Source organism: Notolepis coatsorum, assembly GCF_963971535.1.
Source record: "Notolepis coatsorum genome assembly, chromosome: 6".
Taxonomy (NCBI): domain Eukaryota; kingdom Metazoa; phylum Chordata; class Actinopteri; order Aulopiformes; family Paralepididae; genus Notolepis; species Notolepis coatsorum.
This window is the reverse complement of record NC_140170.1, coordinates 138,605,132-138,617,173: the sequence shown is the minus strand read 5'-3', so window position 1 is coordinate 138,617,173 and position 12,042 is coordinate 138,605,132. Positions and strand designations below refer to the sequence as shown.

The window sequence follows — 12,042 nt, the reverse complement described above, 5'->3', positions numbered from 1 at the left end:
CATTCTCCTTTAGACACGAGGGCTTGCACTATAAAGAGTTTTAGCTCCAGCAATGTGTTGTATTGAAGACACACACAACTTCAAATTGAGGCTTTCTCAAGCTGGCCTTTTCCACAAAGGATTCAAGAGGAAAAGTAGAGGACACAACGTTGACAGATTCCAGCAGTGGTGGCTGAGCAGGAGGGGGACATCCAATCTCTGTGCTCCGTACGTGCGTGCATGTGTGTGTGTTTTCGTATACATCATCATCCTTTGGTCTCGTCCAAAGCAGAAGGAAGTTTATAATAGTCGTCTCGCCATGAACTCCTTATGTGTTGTCCTGGGTTCATAGATTACATAGGGCCTTGTGGTCTCCATATAAATATACCAACACACCGGTACCAAAAAGCCTCTGGAGGAACGTCGGTGCTCGACACAATGAAATACAAAGATCTTCTGACCCGATGCCACATTATCTTCACTCCCCACCGGTCGCTCCTCGAAAGAAGAGTCTAACCACTTTTTCGTCCTTCCATCTGCCTCGTCTGATCCTCCCCTCCTCCACGTTCTTCCGGTCTATGGATACATCTGCAGAGTGCTTGTCCTTTAACACGGCCCACCCCTCCCGCCCTCCTGCCAGCCTCCCCTTCTCCTCTACATCTGCAGCTCCTCCGTCACAAGTCGGTGACCTTGTTCTCCACGGCAGCGGCGATCTGCTGGAGACGGTAGCCCAACTGCATCTTCTGGGCGGTGGTGTCCTCCTCAAGCGCTGTGATGATCTGAGAGGATGGATGGATGGAATGAGAGATGGAGGGAGAGGTAGAGAGGGAGGAAGAAGGAGGGAGGGAGGGGGTTTAGAGAGAGGGAGGGGAAAGGGAGTGAGGGAGCAAGGGATGGGTTGAGGCAGAGAGGACGAGAGAGATGTAGGGAGGCAGTGGAAAAACACAAAAACAAGGTTAGGTGTGACGACAAAACTTAATAATAATAAACTTTATTTGTATAGCACTTTTCATACAGAAATTGCAGTTCAAAGTGCTTCACAGCGGTAAAGAAATACAGGCATAAGATGAGCATAAAGTGCAGACATATAAAACCTCATTGGTTACAGACATATAAAGCAAGCATAAACAATATTTAAAAAGGTAGCAGCTAAACTTGGTCTTAAGGGGAAAGCCACCCATTTTAATAATTCATATAATGTTATTCCAGTGTCGCAGGACAATTCAGTCAAGTCATGTACTTCTCTTTAAACTAGAAGTCAGAGTGAGTCCCTCAAAACCCGCCCTCCTCTCTTCTCCAATCACCGCTGTCATATGAAAGCAACAATTGTGATTGGAGGATCAAGAAAAGAGGGCAGGGTTTGAGATTCAAGATTCAGGGTTTGAGGTTTGTCGTCACCTGGATGTAAAACCTGGAGCTGTTCCGTGGACATGGGGAACAGACTGTGCATCCAAATGAGGCATATGGTCTGGTTCAGACCTATTAGCAATACTAGAGTATACATTCAATTTGGGTGTGAGAGCTCAACATGGCGCCACAAAGTCCGTGTTCCAGTCATCCTCAAAAAATATGCGTGTACAAAATGGCGGCTCACTTGTAGATCTAAAGTTTAACCTAAAATATGTTTCTGACAACATTTGTAATGGTAAGTTTGATATGCTATTGCTGGATCTCGAGTCATATTTGATCTGCAACACCTCTAGACAGTTTGATCTGAATTTTGACAGTACAGGCTCATGCACCAATGCATAATCAGAGTGGGGGGTTTCTTTCCAGCAAACAACTTTAAAGACATGTTTAGGGGACCTCAAAGACCTATATTGTTGGAAAAACACAAGAGATGTGTCCCCTTTAAAACCGTGATACAAACCAAATTGCATGCTGAAACACACGAAGAATAAACAGCCGAGCAGACACATGATGACACGTGCAAACACACGTACAGTCAGCCTGCGTGCTAAACCCACCTGGTCGTAGTACTTGTTGATGTACTTGTACAACTCGTGCAGCGCCACGAGGTAATTCAACTCTCCAGAGTAATTCTGAAAAGAAAGCCATTCATGTCATCAGATTTGTTTGTATTGTGCATTCAGTGGTACCTGTTATATCCATGTTATGAACTTGTACCGTTATGGAAGGCATTCCACTCCAACTTACCCTGGACAGTTCAGCTAGAGCAGAGTTCATCTCCTGGTCGCTGGCTGAGATGGTCTGTCTAATGTCAGCATAGTACCTACAACACACACAGGTAGTTGTGTTACAATACAGAACAAGTAACCCAGGCACACACGCTGACATCTGACTGGTAGCTTGAAGGGATTTTTCAGATGTTTGGAACCCTAGCCCTATTTGCTACTTACCAATGCTGTTGTTTACCAGTAGAGTCCTTTCTGAGCTCAACTGACTGAGGACAACTGAAATGTACTTTGTGCTGCACTGTGGAGTAGACATCAGTTGTCCACAGTCAGCGTGTACAGACCTCATTGACTTTGCATTGGTTTGTGGCTAACTACCCGGAGCTAGTACAGAGAACAGCATGGATGCTGCTGAATCAACAACATTATTGGTAGGTAGTAAACAGGGTTAGAAAAAAATCTGAACTATCCCTTTAAGCTTGTTCTGTTTTATGATGATGACCAAGACTGTTTCAAGAATGTCCAGGTACTCATGCTGGTTCAAATGGTTTCATGATGACATTTTGATGATGGTTTGAATAAGTCTAATTTTATTTTATTTTTTTTATATGTTTTTGTAGATTTTTATTGTGTTTTTACTACAGTCCGGTAGAGAGAGAGGGAGAGGAGGAAATTAGAGACAGAGCAGGGGAAGACATTCGGCAAAGAACGCCGGGTCCGGGAATCGAACCCGGGTCGGCCGTGCCGCGACGCAGCACGTTACATGGTCCGCCACTTGGGCGCCCCTGAATAAGTCTAATTCTATGCAGGTTGTAATACTATTTAACTATATCTTATAAACTATATAAAAGCACATTTCACCATTCAAATATTTGACAAATTATGAACATTCAGTTTACTTTTCTGGATGATATCAGGCCATGGTAATTTAATGTCCTCAATAAAAGATATCCATGAACTAGTAAGTATCCACCATTCGATACCTTAAAATGGACATAGATACCAATAATCTGCAACCTATTTGATACCCAGTCCTGCCAATGACAGCTTCAATGACAGAAAGAAGTTACAGCAATGTTCAAAACCAAAAACACTGGGATGAGACGAGACGAGACGGAGCAGGTGTGAAGAATAACCTACCTTTCAACCATCTGCTTGTAACGAGGAATGTCTCTGGCATACAGTAGTTTGTTGATCGGTGAATCCTGTTGAAAGAAAGAAAGAAAATCGTGAGGCTCAAACATGCTTCAAGCGACGGAGCGTGCACCAACACCAACAGGCCTATCACTGACATCACACGTCGGAGGACAGCATCGCTACAGAATCACAGTTGGTCCCTATCCACTTCTATTAATTTGTGCTAAGCTAAGCTAGCTTGCAGACATATAGCTTTCTACTGAACGCACAGAGGAAATTGGTATCTATCTTCTTGTCTGACTCTTATATGGTGAACACCTATAATGTTGGAGTGCTTCTTTAAGGAGTATCCTTCCTCCGCCCTCACCCCATTACTTCTCTCTTCCTCTCACTGTTACTTTCTCCCCCTCTATTCTCCTTATCTCTCTTCACCTCCCTGACTCTTTTCACCTCCTCTCACCATCCTCCTTCCCCCTCATCCATCCCCCGTCCCCTCACTCGTCCCCTCATCCATCCCCTCACTCGTCTCCCCACCCCCTCACTCGTCCCCCCCGTCCCCTCACTTGTCCCCCCGTCCCCCACTCGTCCCCCCTTCCCCCCACTTGTCCCCCCGTTCCCTCACTCGTCCCCCCACTCGACCCCCCACTCGTCCCCCCACTCGACCCCCCACTTGTCCCCCCACCCGTCCCCCCACTCGTCCCCCCACTCGACCCCCCACTCGTCCCCCCACTCGTCCCCTCACCCGTCCCCCACTCGTCCCCCCACTCGACCCCCCACTCGTCCCCTCACTCGTCCCCTCACTCGTCCCCTCACCCGTCCCAGCTTGTGCTCAGCGATGGTGCAGGAATCCATGAACGTCTGGGCGATGACAGAGAGCACGGCGTCCACGTGATCCGACGCCTGCACATCAAAGATGAACTGGGGGTTCTTCACAATGTTGATCCAGAAGCGCAGGGGGAGACTGGAGAGAGACAGAGACAGAGACAGAGACAGAGACAGAGACAGAGACAGAGAGAGAGAGAGAGATGGTGGGGTGTTATGTTTCGGTTCAGGATCACCTCTCGAGGATATCACTTCTTCTGGAAGATGCATAATTGATGTATGGTGCCTCTAACGTTGTCGCTAGTTAGTGTATTGTCCTTTGACTAAGGCTGCGGTTACACTAATGGCCAGTTTTCGTTTTGTTGTCAGGGTCAGTTTCGCTTTTCAGAACGCAACGTAATGGCAGGCAAGTTAGACATTGGTTTTGCCTCCTGAGCACAGTGATGTAGTACAATGCCAAAGCAGTAGGTGGCAGTAGGTGGCGAACATGAAGGCAATTTTCAACCAATCAGAAAAGTTTTATGTACCAATACACTTCCTGCAAAAAAAACAACAAACCACCATCTTTAAATGCCTCGCGTGAGCCATTTAGCCAACGTAGCATTTATTTTTCAGCAAAGAAAGTGCAATAAAAGTGCAATAAACAAAACGGATACATTCACTGTTGATTCATTCATTTGTTGATGATTTGTTGATGAAACAAAACTAACATCAACACAATTGACCCCCAAGAGCGGAGTTTTAGTCTCACAAAACCAGTGTTGTTGACTTACTTTTTGACTTAAGCCTTTGCACTCCCTGCGGAGTATAGGCCACTGACGATTTCTTTCCATGTTGCACGGTTTTTGGCCTCCCGAACGATGTTGTGCCATCCCAGTCCAGCCTCTTTTATTTCCCCTTTCCAAGAACGGCGCCAGGTGTTTTGAGGCCTGCCGCGTTTCCTCTTTCCAGGTGGGTTCCATCGTTGGGCTTGCCGGGTGATGTTTGCGTCTTCCTTTCTCAGGGTATGGCCTATCCACATCCACTTTCTCTTCTTTATTTCTTCTGGCGGGGGTAGTTGTTTTGTGCGCTCCCACAGGTCCAGATTTGTAATGACATTTGGCCATCTCACTCTTAGAATGCGGCGGAGGCAGGCATTTATGAAGGACTGTACTTTCTGCTTCAGCCCTACGGTTGTCTTCCAGGTCTCCGAGCCATACAGGAGGACTGATTTAACATTGGAGTTAAAGATCCTCAGCTTTGTGTTGGTTTTTATTTTGCGAGACCTCCATACTCGACCAAGTAGGTTGTATGCCGTTCTTGCTTTTCCGATTCGCACTCTGATGTCTTCTTCTGTGCCACCCGCTGTATCTACTACGCTCCCAAGGTAGGTAAAGGAGTTAGTTTCTTCGATGGCCTCTCCCTCTAGTTCAATGTTTTGCTGGCACTTTGTGTTGATCTTCATAATCTTGGTTTTTACCCTATTGATCTTCATTCCTAGAGTTGAGGCTGTTTCCTTTAGTTTGTTGGTCTTTTGTTGCATTTGCTGGTGACTGTGTGATAAGAGAGCTAGGTCATCTGCAAACTCGAGGTCTTCAAGCTGGTGCATCAGTGTCCACTGGATGCCGTTTCTGGCTCCTTCTGTTGTCTTCTTCATGGTCCAATCAATGGCCAGCAGGAACAAGAAGGGGGACAGCAGGCAGCCTTGTCTCACTCCGGTCTTTATCTCTAACGGGTTTGAGGGCTCCCCTCTGTGCAGTACCCTACTTGTCATCCCGTCATATGATCCTCTGATGATGTTGATGTACTTCGGTGGGATTCCATAGTGCTCCATCAGGTGCCACAGACTGTTCCTATCTAGACTGTCAAAGGCCTGTTCGAAATCGATGAAGTTGATGTATAAAGAGCTGTTCCATTCCAGGGACTGTTCAATGATGATCCTCAGTGTGGCGATCTGGTCTATGCATGACCTTTCTTTCCGGAATCCTGCTCGATGGTCTCTGAGGAGCATGTCAACGGCAGTCTTTATCCTATCTAGAATTATCCGGTTGAAGACTTTGCTGGCGGTTGAAAGTAGCGTGATCCCCCGGTAGTTCTTGCATAGTGCAAGGTCCCCTTTCTTTGGTATCTTCACTATGTAGCCTTCTTTCCAATCTTTGGGTATCCTTTCTTCTTGCCAAATTTTCCTCATGAGGGGATGGAGTGCTTTGATGCTTGTAGTGATGTCGGTCTTGAATGCTTCACTCGGAATGGTGTCTGGTCCTGCTGCTTTCCCATCTCTCAATTGTGATATTGCTTTCCTAGTTTCTTCTTTTGTTGGGGGGGTCATTTTCAGTGGGAGTGTGTCTGTTGCTGCTTGTATATCTGCTGGGATGCTCGCTGGTGCTCTGTTGAGCAACTCTGAAATGTTCTACCCATCTCCTTGTTTGTTCTTCCTTTGTGGATAGTGCGTTTCCTGCCTTGTCTTTTATGGGCTTCTCTGATCTCATCCTTCTCCCCGAGAGCTTCCTGGTGATGTTGTATACCTCTCTCATGTTTCTCTGTCCCGCTGCTTCTTCTGCTTGTGTAGCAAGCTCTTCATAGTAGCATCTCTTGTCCGCCCTGACCTTTTTCTTTATTTCTTTATGTATCCTGTTGTATTCCTTTGTGTGCTTCTCCTTGACTGCTCTCGTCCTGGCATTGTTGAGGTGGTCCTTTGCCTTTTTCCTCTCCTCCATGCTGTCCAATGTTCTTTGGGTGATCCACATTTTGTTTTCTTTCTTTCTTCTTCCCAGACTTTCCTCGCAGGTTGTTTGCCACACATTTTTGATCTTCTCCCAGCTTTCGTCGATTTCTTCTTCCCCACTGCCCATTTCAACCAGGGCCTCCTCTACTCCCTGTACACACATGACTGCGTGGCACAGCGGAACAACAACACAATCATCAAATTTGCTGATGACACAGTAGTGGTGGGCCTGATCTCTGCCAACGACGAGAGGGCCTACCTGGAAGAGGTAGAAAATCTGTCACAGTGGTGTCAGGAGAACTGCCTCTCCCTGAACGTCAGCAAAACAAAAGAGATGATTGTGGACTTCAGGAGGTCGGGGTCAAGGACTACAGCCCCCTCAGCATCGACGGGGCACCGGTTGAGAGAGTGAACAGTTTCAAGTACCTCGGAGCCCACATATCCGAGGACCTGACATGGACCACACACATTGACAGTGTTGTGAAGAAGGCACGACAACGCCTCTACTTCCTCAGGCGCCTAAGGAAGTTCCAAGTCAGTCAGAAGATCCTTAGGAACTTCTACTCATGTACAATAGAGAGCATCCTGACTGGCAACATCACCTCCTGGTTTGGGAATAGCACTGCACAAGACCGTAGCAGACTACAAAGAGTGACACGTTCAGCCGAACGCACAATTGGAGGGGGGCTTCCCACCCTCCAGAACATTTACAACAAGCGGTGCAGGGGGAAGGCTAAGAGACTCTAAGAGAGTCTTAAGGCGAGCACAGAAAGATTCAGAAGAAGCTTCTATCCCCAGGCCATCAGGCTGCTAAACGAACAATAAACAATATGCAACAACCATCAAATGCACACAGCACACACACGCACACACTCACTTAAACAAACAACACACTGCAGCACCCACTCTCCACACTTTAGATCACACAAACACACTTTATATTTATTGATAAAGGATTTGCACTACAACTCGTACACCTACTGTAAATTGTACCTAAATTGCACCTCATCCCATTTCTGCCTTGCACTATATAGTATTGTATATTAGTACACTGCATAGTATTGTGTATTGTATATTATATGGTAACTCAGTTACGTCTATTCTGCATCGAACATTGTACATATGTCTATACTGAACACTGTGACCTCATTTTTTACTTCTAATTTACATACTATACTATGTTATTTTATTTCATACTTATCTTATCTTGTCTTGCACAGTCTCTGGAGCGTAACAGTAAGAAGCATTTTGTATAAAAGTATTCTGTACTTCTGTATGACAACTATTAAAGAAACTTGAAACTTGTCTGGAACTTGTTCCTCAGTGTGATCTGGAAGTGATTCTGGTGTAGTTTTTCTTCCAGTTTCTTAGTGTCATACTTTGTTATTCTGTTTCCTGGGGTCCCCCTTTTCAGCTTCAGTTGTACCTTTGCTATGACTAAGTGGTGGTCTGATCCGGTGTTGTTAGCTACATGCTAATGTGCATGTAGCATCATGTTAATAGCATCGAGTAGAAATGGGTGAACACTTTATTTAACAGATTGCAGAATGGGTACAATACAATACGGCTCAATACACACAATTGTTAACACTATGATCGCCGCGAACGAGTTTTCACGTCATTCCGAGCCATGCTCATTCTGCCGAAGACGCCGTAACTCGTCTTTGATGTCAATATTTCAAAAATCTGTCATCGAAATCATATTTCCTTTCCGGAGCCCTGAGACACACTGCTGATCTCCTCTCAACTCTCTAGCGGTTCAAGAGCGCCATCTGGTGGCCGATCGGCAGATCGCCAACCGGAAATCACCCTTTGAACCGGAAGTGCTCACTCCATATGTGGTCCGACCACTCGCTATAGCTCCCGCGACTCCATCTTGAAACACTGGATAATAGATCGCTCGCCCTAACTCAATAAACAACGTTATTTGGACGTATATACTATTATACAACCTGGAAATGGATCGGGCATTTCTACATCCCATAATAGAAAAAAATCTGTTCCACGCTCATCTGCCAGCGGCGCGAGGAAGCCACGGTAAGATTCAGCGTTATTTTCTAACGTCTTCTATACTAACTGATCTGATGAACATATGACCCACTCAGATGATTCATCCAAACGCTGCCCACGGAATTATAAACGATCCCCCGCCCATCCGGTCATCATCAGATGATGCGTAGAAACTTCTAGAACCACGTCCAGTTGAAACTTTTTATCTCGCACAGATTCCTACCAAACTGTATTTGATCATCAATATAATGCATTTAGGGCTATAAATCACGTTCTGAAGAAAGCTGCAGAAAACGATAAAAACATACTTATACTTTAGACCATATTTTAGTATGAATATGTGAATGAAAAAGTTTAACGTTGCTACACCCTGAACAATACATATAGGACATTGAATGGGCCATAATAATGGCAATTTAGCAATAGAATTTAAAAAGTTATAGCCCTGCAAAGAAGGGGAACTTCTCCATAGACAAATAGAGCTGGCGAGGGATGGTAAATTATGAATTTAACCCATGGCGATTAAAGTGCTAAGGGGATGCAGACTGTTGTAGCTTGGACTGGGCTCCTCATAACAACTAACAGGGTTTGGAAGTAACGTTAGCTAGGTAGCTAACATTAGCTCACGTTAGCCAGCCAGCACCAAACTGATGATATCAGGAGCTATCAGTAGCTAGATAACATTAGACAACAACTCATGTATTAAACAAAAGTTGTAGCTTGGACTGGGCTCCTTATAACAATAACTTGACATAGGGCCGGGCGATTTAACGATAACAATAAATATCGCGATATATTTTAATAATCGATATCGAATATCGAAATTAAAAAAAAATCGAAAAATCGTTTTTTTTTTTTTTTTTTTTACCTGCAACAGGGCAGTTTTAAAACCAGAGACAGTGGACAGACTTGTCTTTCCTGCCTGCAACTTAAAGTAATGGCTTTGCTTGTCCAAATGACAATACTGACCAAATTCAGATTTCTTTTTCTCTTGTCCATTTATTTTGTTTGCTTTCTAATTTAAAATACATTTTGAAACCGTCTGTACACAGTAGGCTATGTGTGCTAGCAGAACTAGACTCCAGTCACGAGTCACAGTGCACATGTGCGGTGGTTTGTCCACCAAAAAAGCGCCAAAAGATCGAAAATAAACTAGCAGAGCCAGAACTGTTCAACTCCTCTGGAGCCACAGCCAGCAGAGAAGCCGGTTTACTTTAGCTTTTAAACCAGCTGCAGCCTGAGAACTGGAGTGTGAGGGGATGTAACACTAAAGATGGCGGCAATGACAAAGAATTGCTGCAAAATAAACATACATCTGCTGTTATAAAAAAAAAAAAAAAAAAAAAAAAAAAAAATTATACTTATAACAATTCGCTAATTATCGATATCGAGAAATAAAATAAAATTATCATATCGTTATCGCGATATGATTTTTTTCCATATCGCCCAGCCCTAACTTGACAACACGGTAGCCGCAGCTAACAGGGTCTGAAATTAACGTTAGCTCACGAGCGACGAGCCAGCCAAACTGATGAATTATATCAGACATTGATATCAGGAGCTATCAGTAGCTAGATAACATTAGACAACGCCTCATGTATTAAACAAAAGTGAATAGATGACTGGGCCATTTTGTTTAATGCTTGTTAAGATTGAAAGAGGAGCTCTGAGCAATCGACTCTTGCGTGGCTGCTGGTTTGTTGACATGACATGGGTCTGGGAGGCGGAGGATTTGGCCTTGGTCTCTACTGCGCATGGGCATTGGGCAAAACGGCTCCGTATCCAGCTCACGCAGATTACATGGCAGCATTGTCGGCGAGTTTTGGCGAGTATCCAAAACAGAAACACAATTTCAGCGTTGCCAGTAGGTCAACGCGTTATCCTGCCAAAACGGCGTTTCTTTTTAACTTGGACAGCAAACGTAATCATTCAGCAACAAAAACGTTTCTGTATTCAATGGTGTAACCATGGCCTAAATGACACATGAATTTGAAAGCCCCTTACAAAACTGAAAAGTTTGCATCACAAGATGAAAAAGGAGCAGCAAACCGCTGTGAACTGTTTGAAAGTAAAACATAGCCTGTTGAGAATACCTTTATCTTTGCAAGGGTGAATCCCTCCATTTAGGAAAATGTAAACAAACAACAAACTAAAAAACTATGTTTATAATCGAATACCCTTACAAAAGTACTGTATATGCCTTCTGGCAAGCAGTGGTGAAAAATGGCTCCAAACTCGCCGGAGGTTTGCCACAAGGTCCTTCAGTATCATCCCCAACGTCACTCCAACAGTCAGTCCCATCTCCATCACTTCCCTTTTATGCCATAGATGTTCTTCACATGCATCTTCAGCTGTAACGCTGAGACCAGTGAAACGGAAAGTGACTGTGTAGGCTGTAGTTATTTACTCTAACTGAACACAACAACACAGCTCACAGTAGTGCTGTAGTTACTCTAACTGAACACAACAACACAGCTCACAGTAGTGCTATAGTTACTCTAACTGAACACAACAACACAGCTCACAGTAGTGCTGTAGTTACTCTAACTGAACACAACAACACAGCTCACAGTAGTGCTGTAGTTACTCTAACTGAACGCAACAACACAGCTCACAGTAACTTATTGGAGAGAGGAGGCTCTGGCATGCAGGGAGACGCTGGTGTGTAGACGATTTTGAGGAATTCATGTATTTAATTTAATGCTATAATGAACAATAGTCTATTATAAACTACCAGAATGGGGGATCAATTGTATCCCCACCAGGGATAAAGACAAACCCCCAGAGGTAATGCACCCTGTGTGTTTAATGCACAGAGTCATGGGCGTCAAGCTTCATCTTTGGTGTCCAACCTAGACCTGGACTTATAAGGAAAGTGAGGACATTTTGGGTCATCATATTGAAAAGTAGACATTTAAGGTTAGGGGTTAAATCTTAGGTAAGAGCCCACGGAGTTAATATAATTAATGGAAGGTCCTGACAAGCATAGTAATACAAGTACAATAATCTGTCTGTCTGTCTGTCTGTCTGTCTGTCTGTCTGTCTGTCTGTCTGTGTGTGTGTGTGTGTGTGTGTGTGTGTGTGTGTACATACCTGTTGGTCTTCCAGATGTGGATGGTCTCGGGGTCAGAGATGCCGTGATGTACTGCCTGGTCGTCCAGCAGGTCGAAGAAGTACTTGACGGCCAGCGGGACAGGCCTGCTAGTGCTCAAGATCACTGTGAACAGGTCATCCACAAACTTCTGCAGTGTCCCC

At 44.7% G+C, this 12,042-nt stretch overlaps 1 protein-coding gene across 1 annotated transcript in view; it reads right to left on the bottom strand.

Annotated features, from left to right (window-relative positions):
- Positions 1 to 630: 630 nt before the first annotated feature.
- The window catches only part of plxnb1b (plexin b1b), a 209,140-nt gene continuing 197,728 nt past the window's right edge, over positions 631 to 12,042 (bottom strand). Inside the window, exons 34-39 of the mRNA XM_084317760.1 lie at positions 11,881 to 12,041; positions 4,065 to 4,212; positions 3,255 to 3,319; positions 2,137 to 2,212; positions 1,947 to 2,021; positions 631 to 758 (exon numbers count right to left, since the gene is read on the bottom strand). Coding sequence (XP_084173886.1) covers positions 654 to 758; positions 1,947 to 2,021; positions 2,137 to 2,212; positions 3,255 to 3,319; positions 4,065 to 4,212; positions 11,881 to 12,041 — 630 coding nt within the window. The 3' untranslated portion in view covers positions 631 to 653. The remainder of the gene's footprint in view (positions 759 to 1,946; positions 2,022 to 2,136; positions 2,213 to 3,254; positions 3,320 to 4,064; positions 4,213 to 11,880; position 12,042) is intronic.